Source organism: Betta splendens, chromosome 15 (assembly GCF_900634795.4).
Source record: "Betta splendens chromosome 15, fBetSpl5.4, whole genome shotgun sequence".
Classification (NCBI taxonomy): domain Eukaryota; kingdom Metazoa; phylum Chordata; class Actinopteri; order Anabantiformes; family Osphronemidae; genus Betta; species Betta splendens.
In genome coordinates, this window is record NC_040895.2 from 3,480,353 (window position 1) to 3,497,368 (window position 17,016).

Sequence of the window (17,016 nt, forward strand, 5' to 3'; positions counted from 1 at the left end):
TATGTCTGTCGTGCTCATCCACTGCCACCTGGTGGTAACCACTTGCAAGGTCAATGGTAGAAAAGTATTTGGCGCCTTTTAGAGCGTCAAAACTCTCGTCAATCCGTGGCAATGGGAATGCATCTTTCTTAGTTTTCAGATTCAGTTTACGATAGTCTACACAAAGACGGATGCTACCATCTTTTTTCCGTACCACCACCACAGGTGAGGCATATGAGCTCTCACTCTTCTGGATGATACCCTTTTTCAACAATGTTGAGATGTGCTCCTGAACTTCCTTATACTGGTTAGGTGGAATACGTCTATATGGTTGTGTCACTGGTACACCATCATCCAACTTGATTTCATGCTTTACTTTGTCAGTAAATCCCAGATCATCATCATCACCTGCAAAGACATCAACATACTGAGCGAGTAGTGCATGCAGAGCGGCTCGCTCTTCATCAGTGCCCCCAATGTCCAGGTTGTCTAAGAGTGATTGCACTTTACTATCAGACGGAGCATCCAGAGAATCAACAAAGACTTGCTCTACATCAGCAGAAATGCGATGAAATTTAACATCACACGTCTTGTCACTTTACACACATTCAACTACAGATATAATACCCAGCCTGGTTCTTGGGCATAACCACACATCTTCAGATGAAAAGTTTACAATCTTGACTGGCAAATGAGAACTTTTCCTGTTTACTAGGGTTGGAATGAGAGCTACACCTGTTGGAAGAGGTGCGTTTGCAGGCTCAATTATCAGTTGACTGGTTTTGCCTAACTCATTCAAGTGACCCTTAACCATGACTGTTGCCATCGAAGCTGCTGGCACACGCACTTTGTCTCTACCTGCAACTCTGACAATTCTTTTCCTTTCAACAGTGCAAGTCTGAATTTTCTGGAAAACACTTCTCCAGCCTGAGTCCAAAGAACCCCCCATGACAGTGTCAAACTCTGCTGTTATCAGTTGTTGACATTTGCTTATGATATTCATGCCAATGATACAATCTTCTGACCCAGTGGCCAGATTTGGGGCTTTTAAGACTAAGAAAACACAATTTGGGATCTTCAAACCCATCGTTTCAACCTGTAGTTCGACACAACCCTGATATGGAATGTCAAGACCATTTGCAGCACTTATCTTAAGCCAACTAGCAGTGGAAAGCATAGAATTGTCATCCCCAAACAATTTACTTCTGAAAAATTCATCTGTGATGGTACTAACTTGGCTGCCCGTGTCCAGCAAACAGTGTGCTGGTGTGCCATTCAGCTCGAGATTAACTACTGGACATTTTCCTATGGCCCGATCAATCAGTTGTTCTCGTGACATTTCAGATTCGGTTGAGTCTGTCTTATCCCCCTGCATTGTTCGACTCACTGCAACCAGGGGCTCCCGTTTCCCTGCTGACCTGACATTGAAGAGTTCTCTGTAGCTTTGCGCCTTCTCTGTGGACATTGTCTTGCAATATGACCTTCAGTTTGACATCGGTAGCATATGGGTTTACCATCAGCGGTGAACTTCAGTGCAGCCTGAGCCCTATCTGGTACTAGGACACTGTTTTGGTTATGAGTAGTCAAATCCTTCACAGCCTTGGTAAGTTCAGTTATAACCTTGCCTTGTTCTGCAAGAAGCTTTACAACATCATCTAGGGAGACAGGCTTCTCATTACACTGTTGGGATGTGCTGACCTGCCCTTGGTTTGGAAAACTCCTCATGATGCTGTCCACATGCACTGGTTTCTCTCTAGCATTTACAGATGTACATTGTGCATCTGTATAAAGGTAACTACCAGACCTCACTTTGCTCTTCACTCCTTTTGTACCCGCTGTCAGGTCTTCTGAGGCCCACAGGTAGGCTTCTTCACGCACTTCTATCAGAGATGAGTCAGGGTGAGCTCTGACATATCGGCGGAGGTCCCTTCTCAAGGAAGAATCTATCAAACCTTCTACAAACTGATCCCTTAGTGCTACCCTCTCATTTGCAAGTGAGTTGGGACAGCGTTTAAGTACAGAGCTTAGTGTTTGGGATAAAGCATGAGAGAAGTCACGTATATTTTGACCATCAGTCTGTTTACAGCTATAGAAGTTCTGTAGCAGCTGAGAAGCACTGCGTTTATCTCCAAACGCTTCCTGAAGGTAATGAAACAAATCACTTGTCTGATCAGATCCCTCATCTTTTCGTAGGCGCACCTCCTCTAATGCTGAACCTCTCAAAATAGACATCACAAAGTCAAACTGCTCAGGTGGGGACTGGTTTCTACCAGAAAGCACACGTTCCACCTCTTCAATGAATTCATCCACAGACCTTCCATCTTTATCAATATCCCCACTAAATGGTGCAACATGACGCTCTCTCGGTACATAAACATAAGACCTAGAAGGTACAGTAATTAACGAGGATATAGCTGCCATGACTTCTTGTTGTCGTCTAGTGAGTTCACTTATTTTTGTTTGTACATCAGTTCGTTCCTCATCCTCGGATTCACTGTTCTGGTTATATTCTGTCCCCTGGTCATCCCCTATTGAGACTGTGTTACCTTGAACTGATATTTTAACATATAATCTTGTTTTGTTTTGTTTTTTTCAGTTACAGTTTTACAATTACACACTTAGGTATTTAGTCTCTATCACAGCAAAGGATAAATTTACTGCAGACGTCAGGGTCGTTCCTGGAGTCCTTCCCCCTCTGGTGGCCACTTATTCAGCCTCCTTTGCCCTGTTCCACGCTGTCAACCACACCAGAATCCTCAAGGTGCCATCTCGGTTCTCTTCTGCAGCAAAGATCTCTGTCCCAGGATCTTCAGCCAGATCCCTCTCCACCACTGCCGTACACTGTACTGTGCCAGATAAAGTTGTGCCCAAAAAAAAAAGGAAACCCCACTCCTGGTACCAAGATTTGAAGCCGGGATAAATACAGGCACACAGGACTTCAAATACAAAATTTTAGTGGGGTCTTTGTTTCCCGTATTTATTTGTTTGGTATTTACTTTTTTAAAGTATATGATTTACAACGAATAGAAATGTAAAATAAAAAATGAACTCAAGGCAAGAAAACAAGATGCAACAGTACAATACTCTAATAGTATACGGCAGTGGCACCTAAATGGGCAGATTAAAGAAAAGTCATCACACTGCCCCTAAACATCTCTATACAATGGCTGTACATGAGATAGATTCCCAAGAATAACGTGTTGTTCTTAATAAAACAAGTACATATTACACATTAAAGAATATCTTAACATAGGAATTAAGCAGTTTCCTACCGAACACATGTAACACTCCAGCAAACATGAGCTTCGTAGCTACTCCATACACATTCACAGTCCTAACACAATAATGACACAATATAGAGAATATTCAATATATATGGAAGAAAATTCAGTAAACACACAGCATTATTTGTGCTCTGTACATCATAGATGGCTAACGATCATTCTTTCCTCACCGCTCATGTCGCCAGCCATTTCCTCAGAGTGCGTTTCACTGCGTCTCCTACTTCTACTCTCAGCGTGTCCTCTAACCTCGCTGATCACCGCTACTCAGACCGCATTGCGCCCTCTGCTGTTCCACCGCAATACTAACCACTGGACTTGTCAAACTGGTTTGTATAAATAATAATTAATTGGATTTCGCCAGCAAACAATATGTTTATACCACCTGGTTACAATTGTTTTTGAGCTTTTCAGGCCATAAGAAAACTGGTTTAAACCTGGCATTTGCAACTGTGCTTTTATGGTGTATTGAGCTGTTTTAAAGTTGCCTGGCATCAAAAGATGTCCAGTAGAGGCTGTTCTGATGAAAACCAATGCAGAAACAGTAAAACATTGTATTTGAGCTGTTCAGGTCATAAAAACACTAGTTTAAAACACGGCATATGCAACTGTACATTTAGGATGCATTGAGCTGTTTTAAAGTAGCCTGGCATGAGAACATGACCATTACAAACTGTATACTTAAAAACCAATGCAGAAACAGTAAAACATCGTTTTTGAGCTTTTCAGGTCATAAGAACACTAGTTTAAACCACGGCATATGCAACTGTACATTTAGGATGCATTGAGCTGTTTTAAAGTAGCCTGGCATGAGAACATGACCATTACAAACTGTATACTTAAAAACCATTGCAGAAGCACTAAAACATCGTTTTTGAGCTTTACAGGTCATATGAACACTAGTTTAAACCACGGCATATGCAACTGTACATTTAGGATGCATTGAGCTGTTTTAAAGTAGCCTGGCATGAGAACATGACCATTACAAACTGTATACTTAAAAACCAATGCAGAAACACTAAAACATCGTTTTTGAGCTTTTTAGGCCATAAGAAAACTGGTTTAAACCACGGCATTTGCAACTGTGCTTTTATGGTGTATTGAGCTGTTTTAAAGTTGCCTCGCATCAAAAGCTTTCCAGTAGAGGCTGTTCTGATGGAAACCAATGCAGAAACACTAAAACATTGTTTTTGAGCTGTTCAGGTCATAAGAACACTAGTTTAAACCACGGCATATACAACTGTACATTTAGGATGCATTGAGCTGTTTTAAAGTAGCCTGGCATGAGAACATGACCATTACAAACTGTATACTTAAAAACCAATGCAGAAACAGTAAAACGTGGTTTATGAGCTTTTCAGGTCATAAGAACACTAGTTTAAACCACGGCATATGCAACTGTACATTTAGGATGCATTGAGCTGTTTTAAAGTAGCCTGGCAGGAGAACATGACCATTACAAACTCTATACTTAAAAACCAATGCAGAAACAGTAAAACATAGGTTTTGAGCTTTTCAGGCCATAAGAAAACTGGTTTAAACCAGGGCATTTGCAACTGTGCTTTTATGGTGTATTGAGCTGTTTTAAAGTTGCCTGGCATCAAAAGATGTCCAGTAGAGGCTTTTCTGATGGAAACCAATGCAGAAACACTAAAACATTGTTTTTGAGCTGTTCAGGTCATAAGAACACTAGTTTAAACCACGGCATATGCAACTGTACATTTAGGATGCATTGAGCTGTTTTAAAGTAGCCTGGCATGAGAACATGACCATTACAAACTGTATACTTAAAAACCAATGCAGAAACAGTAAAACGTGGTTTATGAGCTTTTCAGGTCATAAGAACACTAGTTTAAACCACGGCATATGCAACTGTACATTTAGGATGCATTGAGCTGTTTTAAAGTAGCCTGGCATGAGAACATGACCATTACAAACTCTATACTTAAAAACCAATGCAGAAACAGTAAAACATAGTTTTTGAGCTTTTCAGGCCATAAGAAAACTGGTTTAAACCACGGCATTTGCAACTGTGCTTTTATGGTGTATTGAGCTGTTTTAAAGTTGCCTGGCATCAAAAGATGTCCAGTAGAGGCTTTTCTGATGGAAACCAATGCAGAAACACTAAAACATTGTTTTTGAGCTGTTCACGTCATAAGAACACTAGTTTAAACCACGGCATATGCAACTGTACATTTAGGATGCATTGAGCTGTTTTAAAGTAGCCTGGCATGAGAACATGACCATTACAAACTGTATACTTAAAAACCAATGCAGAAACAGTAAAACATCGTTTTTGAGCTTTTCAGGACATAAGAAAACTGGTTTAAACTACGACATTTGCAACTATGCTTTTATGGTGTATTGAGCTGTTTTAAAGTTGCCTGGCATCAAAAGATGTCCAGTAGAGGCTGTTCTGATGGAAACCAATGCAGAAACACTAAAACATTGTATTTGAGCTGTTCAGGTCATAAGAACACTAGTTTAAACCACGGCATATGCAACTGTACATTTAGGATGCATTGAGCTGTTTTAAAGTAGCCTGGCATGAGAACATGACCATTACAAACTGTATACTAAAAAAACATTGCAGAAGCACTAAAACATCGTTTTTGAGCTTTACACGTCATATGAACACTAGTTTAAACCACGGCATATGCAACTGTACATTTAGGATGCATTGAGCTGTTTTAAAGTAGCCTGGCATGAGAACATGACCATTACAAACTGTATACTTAAAAACCAATGCAGAAACAGTAAAACATTGTTTTTGAGCTTTTCAGGCCATAAGAAAACTGGTTTAAACCACGGCATATGCAACTATACATTTAGGATGCATTGAGCTGTTTTAAAGTAGCCTGGCATGAGAACATGACCATTACAAACTGTATACTTAAAAACCAATGCAGAAACAGTAAAACATCGTTTTTGAGCTTTTCAGGTCATAAGAACACTAGTTTAAAACACGGCATATGCAACTGTACATTTAGGATGCATTGAGCTGTTTTAAAGTATTCTGGCATCAGAACATGACCATTAGAGGCTGTTCTGGTGGAAACCAATGCAGAAACACAAAAACTTTGTTTCTGAGCTTTTTAGGTCATAGGAACAATACTTTAAACCACGGCATATGCAACTATACATTTAGGATGCATTGAGCTGCTTGACAGTATTCTGGCATGAGAACACAACCATTACAAACTGTATAGTTAAAAACCAATGCAGAAACAGTAAAACATCGTTTTTGAGCTTTTCAGGCCATAAGAAAACTGGTTTAAACCACGGCATATGCAACTATACATTTAGGATGCATTGAGCTGTTTTAAAGTAACCTGGCATGAGAACATGACCATTACAAACTGTATACTTAAAAACCAATGCAGAAACACTAAAACATCGTTTTTGAGCTTTTCAGGCCATAAGAAAACTGGTTTAAACCACGGCATTTGCAACTGTGCTTCTATGGTGTATTGAGCTGTTTTAAAGTTGCCTGGCATCAAAAGATGTCCAGTAGAGGCTGTTCTGATGGAAACCAATGCAGAAACACTAAAACATTGTATTTGAGCTGTTCAGGTCATAAGAACACTAGTTTAAACCACGGCATATGCAACTGTACATTTAGGATGTATTGAGCTGTTTGACAGTATTCTGGCATGAGAACATGACCATTACAAACTGTATACTTAAAAACCAATGCAGAAACAGTAAAACATCGTTTTTGAGCTTTTCAGGTCATAAGAACACTACTTTAAACCACGGCATATGCAAATGTACATTTAGGATGCATTGAGCTGTTTTAAAGTAGCCTGGCATGAGAACATGACCATTACAAACTGTATACTTAAAAACCAATGCAGAAACACTAAAACATCGTTTTTGAGCTTTTCAGGCCAAAAGAAAACTAGTTTAAACCACGGCATTTGCAACTGTGCTTTTATGGTGTATTGAGCTGTTTTAAAGTTGCCTGGCATCAAAAGATGTCCAGTAGAGGCTGTTCTGATGGAAACCAATGCAGAAACAGTAAAACATTGTATTTGAGCTGTTCAGGTCATAAGAACACTAGTTTAAAACACGGCATATGCAACTGTACATTTAGGATGCTTTGAGCTGTTTTAAAGTAGCCTGGCATGAGAACATGACCATTACAAACTGTATACTCAAAAACCAATGCAGAAACAGTAAAACATTGTATTTGAGCTGTTCAGGTCATAAGAACACTAGTTTAAACCACGGCATATGCAACTGTACATTTAGGATGCATTGAGCTGTTTTAAAGTAGCCTGGCATGAGAACATGACCATTACAAACTGTATACTTAAAAACCATTGCAGAAGCACTAAAACATCGTTTTTGAGCTTTACAGGTCATATGAACACTAGTTTAAACCACGGCATATGCAACTGTGCTTTTATGGTGTAATGAGCTCTTTTAAAGTTGCCTGGCATCAAAAGATGTCCAGTAGAGGCTGTTCTGATGGAAACCAATGCAGAAACAGTAAAACATTGTATTTGAGCTGTTCAGGTCATAAAAACACTAGTTTAAAACACAGCATTTGCACCTGTACATTTAGGATGCATTGAGCTGTTTTAAAGTAGCCTGGCATGAGAACATGACCATTACAAACTGTATACTTAAAAACAAATGCAGAAACAGTAAAACATTGTTTTTGAGCTTTTCAGGCCATAAGAAAACTGGTTTAAACCACAGCATTTGCAACTGTGCTTTTATGGTGTATTGAGCTGTTTTAAAGTTGCCTGGCATCAAAAGATGTCCAGTAGAGGCTGTTCTGATGGAAACCAATGCAGAAACAGTAAAACATTGTATTTGAGCTGTTCAGGTCATAAGAACACTAGTTTAAAACACGGCATATGCAACTGGACATTTAGGATGCATTGAGCTGTTTTAAAGTAGCCTGGCATGAGAACTTGACCATTACAAACTGTATACTTAAAAACCATTGCAGAAGCACTGAAACATCGTTTTTGAGCTTTACAGGTCATATGAACACTAGTTTAAACCACGGCATATGCAACTGTACATTTAGGATGCATTCAGCTGTTTTAAAGTAGCCTGGCATTAGAACATGACCATTACAAACTGTATACTTAAAAACCAATGCAGAAACACTAAAACATCGTTTTTTAAGCTTTTCAGGCCATAAGAAAACTGATTTAAACCACGGCATTTGCAACTGTGCTTTTATGGTGTATTGAGCTGTTTTAAAGTTGCCTGGCATCAAAAGATGTCCAGTAGAGGCTGTTCTGATGGAAACCAATGCAGAAACAGTAAAACATTGTATTTGAGCTGTTCAGGTCATATAAACACTAGTTTAAAACACGGCATATGCAACTGTACATTTAGGATGCTTTGAGCTGTTTTAAAGTAGCCTGGCATGAGAACATGACCATTACAAACTGTATACTTAAAAACCAATGCAGAAACAGTAAAACATTGTATTTGAGCTGTTCAGGTCATAAGAACACTAGTTTAAACCACGGCATATGCAACTGTACATTTAGGATGCATTGAGCTGTTTTAAAGTAGCCTGGCATGAGAACATGACCATTACAAACTGTATACTTAAAAACCATTGCAGAAGCACTAAAACATCGTTTTTGAGCTTTTCAGGTAATAAGAACACTGGTTTAAACCACGGCATATGCAACTGTACATTTAGGATGCATTGAGCTGTTTTAAAGTAGCCTGGCATGAGAACATGACCATTACAAACTGTATACTTAAAAACCAATGCAGAAACACTAAAACATCGTTTTTGAGCTTTTCAGGCCATAGGAAAACTGGTTTAAACCACGACATTTGCAACTGTGCTTTTATGGTGTATTGAGCTGTTTTAAAGTTGCCTGGCATCAAAAGATGTCCAGTAGAGGCTGTTCTGATGGAAACCAATGCAGAAACACTAAAACATTGTATTTGAGCTGTTCAGGTCATAAGAACACTAGTTTAAAACACGGTATATGCAACTGTACATTTAGGATGCATTGAGCTGTTTTATAGTAGCCTGGCAAGAGAACATGACCATTACAAACTGTATACTTAAAAACCAATGCAGAAACAGTAAAACATTGTTTTTGAGCTTTTCAGGCCATAAGAAAACTGGTTTAAACCTGGCATTTGCAACTGTGCTTTTATGGTGTATTGAGCTGTTTTAAAGTTGCCTGGCATCAAAAGATGTCCAGTAGAGGCTATTCTGATGAAAACCAATGCAGAAACAGTAAAACATTGTATTTGAGCTGTTCAGGTCATAAAAACACTAGTTTAAAACACGGCATATGCAACTGTACATTTAGGATGCATTGAGCTGTTTTAAAGTAGCCTGGCATGAGAACATGACCATTACAAACTGTATACTTAAAAACCAATGCAGAAACAGTAAAACATCGTTTTTGAGCTTTTCAGGTCATAAGAACACTAGTTTAAACCACGGCATATGCAACTGTACATTTAGGATGCATTGAGCTGTTTTAAAGTAGCCTGGCATGAGAACATGACCATTACAAACTGTATACTTAAAAACCATTGCAGAAGCACTAAAACATCGTTTTTGAGCTTTACAGGTCATATGAACACTAGTTTAAACCACGGCATATGCAACTGTACATTTAGGATGCATTGAGCTGTTTTAAAGTAGCCTGGCATGAGAACCTGACCATTACAAACTGTATACCTAAAAACCAATGCAGAAACACTAAAACATTGTTTTTGAGCTTTTCAGGCCATAAGAAAACTGGTTTAAACCACGGCATTTGCAACTGTGCTTTTATGGTGTATTGAGCTGTTTTAAAGTTGCCTGGCATCAAAAGATGTCCAGTAGAGGCTGTTCTGATGGAAACCAATGCAGAAACAGTAAAACATTGTATTTGAGCTGTTCAGGTCATAAGAACACTAGTTTAAAACACGGCATATGCAACTGTACATTTAGGATGCTTTGAGCTGTTTTAAAGTAGCCTGGCATGAGAACATGACCATTACAAACTGTATACTTAAAAACCAATGCAGAAACAGTAAAACATTGTATTTGAGCTGTTCAGGTCATAAGAACACTAGTTTAAACCACGGCATATGCAACTGTACATTTAGGATGCATTGAGCTGTTTTAAAGTAGCCTGGCATGAGAACATGACCATTACAAACTGTATACTTAAAAACCAATGCAGAAACAGTAAAACATTGTTTTTGAGCTGTTCAGGTCATAAGAACACTAGTTTAAACCACGGCATATGCAACTGTACATTTAGGATGCATTGAGCTGTTTTAAAGTAGCCTGGCATGAGAACATGACCATTACAAACTGTATACTTAAAAACCAATGCAGAAACAGTAAAACATCGTTTTTGAGCTTTTCAGGTCATAAGAACACTAGTTTAAACCACGGCATATGCAACTGTACATTTAGGATGCATTGAGCTGTTTTAAAGTAGCCTGGCATGAGAACATGACCATTACAAACTGTATACTTAAAAACCATTGCAGAAGCACTAAAACATCGTTTTTGAGCTTTACAGGTCATATGAACACTAGTTTAAACCACGGCATATGCAACTGTACATTTAGGATGCATTGAGCTGTTTTAAAGTAGCCTGGCATGAGAACATGACCATTACAAACTGTATACTTAAAAACCAATGCAGAAACACTAAAACATTGTTTTTGAGCTTTTCAGGCCATAAGAAAACTGGTTTAAACCACGGCATTTGCAACTGTGCTTTTATGGTGTATTGAGCTGTTTTAAAGTTGCCTGGCATCAAAAGATGTCCAGTAGAGGCTGTTCTGATGGAAACCAATGCAGAAACAGTAAAACATTGTATTTGAGCTGTTCAGGTCATAAGAACACTAGTTTAAAACACGGCATATGCAACTGTACATTTAGGATGCTTTGAGCTGTTTTAAAGTAGCCTGGCATGAGAACATGACCATTACAAACTGTATACTTAAAAACCAATGCAGAAACAGTAAAACATTGTATTTGAGCTGTTCAGGTCATAAGAACACTAGTTTAAACCACGGCATATGCAACTGTACATTTAGGATGCATTGAGCTGTTTTAAAGTAGCCTGGCATGAGAACATGACCATTACAAACTGTATACTTAAAAACCATTGCAGAAGCACTAAAACATCGTTGTTGAGCTTTACAGGTCATATGAACACTAGTTTAAACCACGGCATATGCAACTGTGCTTTTATGGTGTATTGAGCTGTTTTAAAGTTGCCTGGCATCAAAAGATGTCCAGTAGAGGCTGTTCTGATGGAAACCAATGCAGAAACAGTAAAACATTGTATTTGAGCTGTTCAGGTCATAAGAACACTAGTTTAAAACACGGCATATGCAACTGGACATTTAGGATGCATTGAGCTGTTTTAAAGTAGCCTGGCATGAGAACATGACCATTACAAACTGTATACTTAAAAACCATTGCAGAAGCACTGAAACATCGTTCTTGAGCTTTACAGGTCATATGAACACTAGTTTAAACCACGGCATATGCAACTGTACATTTAGGATGCATTGAGCTGTTTTAAAGTAGCCTGGCATGAGAACATGACCATTACAAACTGTATACTTAAAAACCATTGCAGAAGCACTAAAACATCGTTTTTGAGCTTTACAGGTCATATGAACACTAGTTTAAACCACGGCATATGCAACTGTGCTTTTATGGTGTATTGAGCTGTTTTAAAGTTGCCTGGCATCAAAAGATGTCCAGTAGAGGCTGTTCTGATGGAAACCAATGCAGAAACAGTAAAACATTGTATTTGAGCTGTTCAGGTCATAAAAACACTAGTTTAAAACACGGCATATGCAACTGTACATTTAGGATGCATTGAGCTGTTTTAAAGTAGCCTGGCATGAGAACATGACCATTACAAACTGTATACTTAAAAACCAATGCAGAAACAGTAAAACATCGTTTTTGAGCTTTTCAGGCCATAAGAAAACTGGTTTAAACCACGGCATTTGCAACTGTGCTTTTATGGTGTATTGAGCTGTTTTAAAGTTGCCTGGCATCAAAAGATGTCCAGTAGAGGCTGTTCTGATGGAAACCAATGCAGAAACAGTAAAACATTGTTTTTGAGCTTTACAGGTCATATGAACACTAGTTTAAACCACGGCATATGCAACTGTACATTTAGGATGCATTGAGCTGTTTTAAAGTAGCCTGGCATGAGAACATGACCATTACAAACTGTATACTTAAAAACCAATGCAGAAACAGTAAAACGTGGTTTATGAGCTTTTCATGTCATAAGAACACTAGTTTAAAACACGGCATATGCAACTGTACATTGGAATGCATTGAGCTGTTTTAAAGTATTCTGGCATCAGAACATGACCATTAGAGGCTGTTCTGGTGGAAACCAATGCAGAAACACAAAAACTTTGTTTCTGAGCTTTTTAGGTCATAGGAACAATACTTTAAACCACGGCATATGCAACTATACATTTAGGATGCTTTGAGCTGTTTTAAAGTAGCCTGGCATGAGAACACAACCATTACAAACTGTATAGTTAAAAACCAATGCAGAAACAGTAAAACATCGTTTTTGAGCTTTTCAGGCCATAAGAAAACTGGTTTAAACCACGGCATATGCAAATTTACATTTAGGATGCATTGAGCTGTTTGACAGTATTCTGGCATGAGAACACAACCATTACAAACTGTATACTTAAAAACCATTGCAGAAGCACTGAAACATCATTTTTGAGCTTTACAGGTCATATGAACACTAGTTTAAACCACGGCATATGCAACTGTACATTTAGGATGCATTGAGCTGTTTTAAAGTAGCCTGGCATGAGAACATGACCATTACAAACTGTATACTTAAAAACCAATGCAGAAACAGTAAAACATCGTTTTTGAGCTTTTCAGGCCATAGGAAAACTGGTTTAAACCATGGCATTTGCAACTGTGCTTTTATGGTGTATTGAGCTGTTTTAAAGTTGCCTGGCATCAAAAGATGTCCAGTAGAGGCTGTTCTGATGGAAACCAATGCAGAAACAGTAAAACATTGTATTTGAGCTGTTCAGGTCATAAGAACACTAGTTTTAAACACGGCATATGCAACTGTACATTCAGGATGCATTGAGCTGTTTTAAAGTAGCCTGGCATGAGAACATGACCATTACAAACTGTATACTTAAAAACCATTGCAGAAGCACTGAAACATCGTTTTTGAGCTTTACAGGTCATATGAACACTAGTTTAAACCACGGCATATGCAACTGTACATTTAGGATGCATTGAGCTGTTTTAAAGTAGCCTGGCATGAGAACATGACCATTACAAACTGTATACTTAAAAACCAATGCAGAAACAGTAAAACATTGTTTTTGAGCTTTTCAGGCCATAAGAAAACTGGTTTAAACCTGGCATTTGCAACTGTGCTTTTATGGTGTATTGAGCTGTTTTAAAGTTGCCTGGCATCAAAAGATGTCCAGTAGAGGCTGTTCTGATGAAAACCAATGCAGAAACAGTAAAACATTGTATTTGAGCTGTTCAGGTCATAAAAACACTAGTTTAAAACACGGCATATGCAACTGTACATTTAGGATGCATTGAGCTGTTTTAAAGTAGCCTGGCATGAGAACATGACCATTACAAACTGTATACTTAAAAACCAATGCAGAAACAGTAAAACATCGTTTTTGAGCTTTTCAGGTCATAAGAACACTAGTTTAAACCACGGCATATGCAACTGTACATTTAGGATGCATTGAGCTGTTTTAAAGTAGCCTGGCATGAGAACATGACCATTACAAACTGTATACTTAAAAACCATTGCAGAAGCACTAAAACATCGTTTTTTAGCTTTACAGGTCATATTAACACTAGTTTAAACCACGGCATATGCAACTGTACATTTAGGATGCATTGAGCTGTTTTAAAGTAGCCTGGCATGAGAACATGACCATTACAAACTGTATACTTAAAAACCAATGCAGAAACACTAAAACATTGTTTTTGAGCTTTTCAGGCCATAAGAAAACTGGTTTAAACCACGGCATTTGCAACTGTGCTTTTATGGTGTATTGAGCTGTTTTAAAGTTGCCTGGCATCAAAAGATGTCCAGTAGAGGCTGTTCTGATGGAAACCAATGCAGAAACAGTAAAACATTGTATTTCAGCTGTTCAGGTCATAAAAACACTAGTTTAAAACACGGCGTATGCAACTGTACATTTAGGATGCATTGAGCTGTTTTAAAGTAGCCTGGCATGAGAACATGACCATTACAAACTGTATACTTAAAAACCAATGCAGAAACAGTAAAACATTGTATTTGAGCTGTTCAGGTCATAAGAACACTAGTTTAAACCACGGCATATGCAACTGTACATTTAGGATGCATTGAGCTGTTTTAAAGTAGCCTGGCATGAGAACATGACCATTACAAACTGTATACTTAAAAACCATTGCAGAAGCACTAAAACATCGTTTTTGAGCTTTACAGGTCATATGAACACTAGTTTAAACCACGGCATATGCAACTGTGCTTTTATGGTGTATTGAGCTGTTTTAAAGTTGCCTGGCATCAAAAGATGTCCAGTAGAGGCTGTTCTGATGGAAACCAATGCAGAAACAGTAAAACATTGTATTTGAGCTGTTTAGGTCATAAAAACACTAGTTTAAAACACGGCATATGCAACTGTACATTTAGGATGCATTGAGCTGTTTTAAAGTAGCCTGGCATGAGAACATGACCATTACAAACTGTATACTTAAAAACCAATGCAGAAACAGTAAAACATCGTTTTTGAGCTTTTCAGGCCATAAGAAAACTGGTTTAAACCACAGCATTTGCAACTGTGCTTTTATGGTGTATTGAGCTGTTTTAAAGTTGCCTGGCATCAAAAGATGTCCAGTAGAGGCTGTTCTGATGGAAACCAATGCAGAAACAGTAAAACATTGTATTTGAGCTGTTCAGGTCATAAGAACACTAGTTTAAAACACGGCATATGCAACTGGACATTTAGGATGCATTGAGCTGTTTTAAAGTAGCCTGGCATGAGAACATGACCATTACAAACTGTATACTTAAAAACCATTGCAGAAGCACTGAAACATCGTTCTTGAGCTTTACAGGTCATATGAACACTAGTTTAAACCACGGCATATGCAACTGTACATTTAGGATGCATTGAGCTGTTTTTAAAGTAGCCTGGCATGAGAACATGACCATTACAAACTGTATACTTAAAAACCATTGCAGAAGCACTAAAACATCGTTTTTGAGCTTTACAGGTCATATGAACACTAGTTTAAACCACGGCATATGCAACTGTGCTTTTATGGTGTATTGAGCTGTTTTAAAGTTGCCTGGCATCAAAAGATGTCCAGTAGAGGCTGTTCTGATGGAAACCAATGCAGAAACAGTAAAACATTGTATTTGAGCTGTTCAGGTCATAAAAACACTAGTTTAAAACACGGCATATGCAACTGTACATTTAGGATGCATTGAGCTGTTTTAAAGTAGCCTGGCATGAGAACATGACCATTACAAACTGTATACTTAAAAACCAATGCAGAAACAGTAAAACATCGTTTTTGAGCTTTTCAGGCCATAAGAAAACTGGTTTAAACCACAGCATTTGAAACTGTGCTTTTATGGTGTATTGAGCTGTTTTAAAGTTGCCTGGCATCAAAAGATGTCCAGTAGAGGCTGGTCTGATGGAAACCAATGCAGAAACAGTAAAACATTGTATTTGAGCTGTTCAGGTCATAAGAACACTAGTTTAAAACACGGCATATGCAACTGGACATTTAGGATGCATTGAGCTGTTTTAAAGTAGCCTGGCATGAGAACATGACCATTACAAACTGTATACTTAAAAACCATTGCAGAAGCACTGAAACATCGTTCTTGAGCTTTACAGGTCATATGAACACTAGTTTAAACCACGGCATATGCAACTGTACATTTAGGATGCATTGAGCTGTTTTAAAGTAGCCTGGCATGAGAACATGACCATTACAAACTGTATACTTAAAAACCAATGCAGAAACAGTAAAACATCGTTTTTGAGCTTTTCAGGCCATAAGAAAACTGGTTTAAACCACGGCATTTGCAACTGTGCTTTTATGGTGTATTGAGCTGTTTTAAAGTTGCCTGGCATCAAAAGATGTCCAGTAGAGGCTGTTCTGATGGAAACCAATGCAGAAACAGTAAAACATTGTTTTTGAGCTTTACAGGTCATATGAACACTAGTTTAAACCACGGCATATGCAACTGTACATTTAGGATGCATTGAGCTGTTTTAAAGTAGCCTGGCATGAGAACATGACCATTACAAACTGTATACTTAAAAACCAATGCAGAAACAGTAAAACGTGGTTTATGAGCTTTTCATGTCATAAGAACACTAGTTTAAAACACGGCATATGCAACTGTACATTGGAATGCATTGAGCTGTTTTAAAGTATTCTGGCATCAGAACATGACCATTAGAGGCTGTTCTGGTGGAAACCAATGCAGAAACACTAAAACTTCGTTTCTTGAGCTTTTTAGGTCATAGGAACAATACTTTAAACCACGGCATATGCAACTATACATTTAGGATGCTTTGAGCTGTTTTTAAAGTAGCCTGGCATGAGAACACAACCATTACAACTGTATAGTTAAAAACCAATGCAGAAACAGTAAAACATCGTTTTTGAGCTTTTCAGGCCATAAGAAAACTGGTTTAAACCACGGCATATGCAACTATACATTTAGGATGCATTGAGCTGTTTAAAGTA

At 38.2% G+C, this 17,016-nt stretch overlaps 1 protein-coding gene across 1 annotated transcript; it reads right to left on the bottom strand.

Moving 5' to 3' along the window:
• Positions 1 to 464: 464 nt before the first annotated feature.
• Positions 465 to 3,784, bottom strand: LOC114842043 (uncharacterized). The gene is made up of 2 exons (XM_055502569.1): positions 3,252 to 3,784; positions 465 to 3,087 (listed from the first exon to the last, which is right to left on the bottom strand). Exon 2 carries the CDS (start codon positions 2,398 to 2,400, stop codon positions 1,363 to 1,365), a length of 1,038 nt encoding a protein of 345 aa, XP_055358544.1. The 5' UTR covers positions 2,401 to 3,087; positions 3,252 to 3,784; the 3' UTR covers positions 465 to 1,362.
• Positions 3,785 to 17,016: the final 13,232 nt, after the last annotated feature.

Coding starts and splice junctions, on each gene's coding strand:
- LOC114842043 (XM_055502569.1), bottom strand. CDS start 2,400: ATGGCAGCTATATCCTCGTTAATTACTGTACCTTCTAGGTCTTATGTT.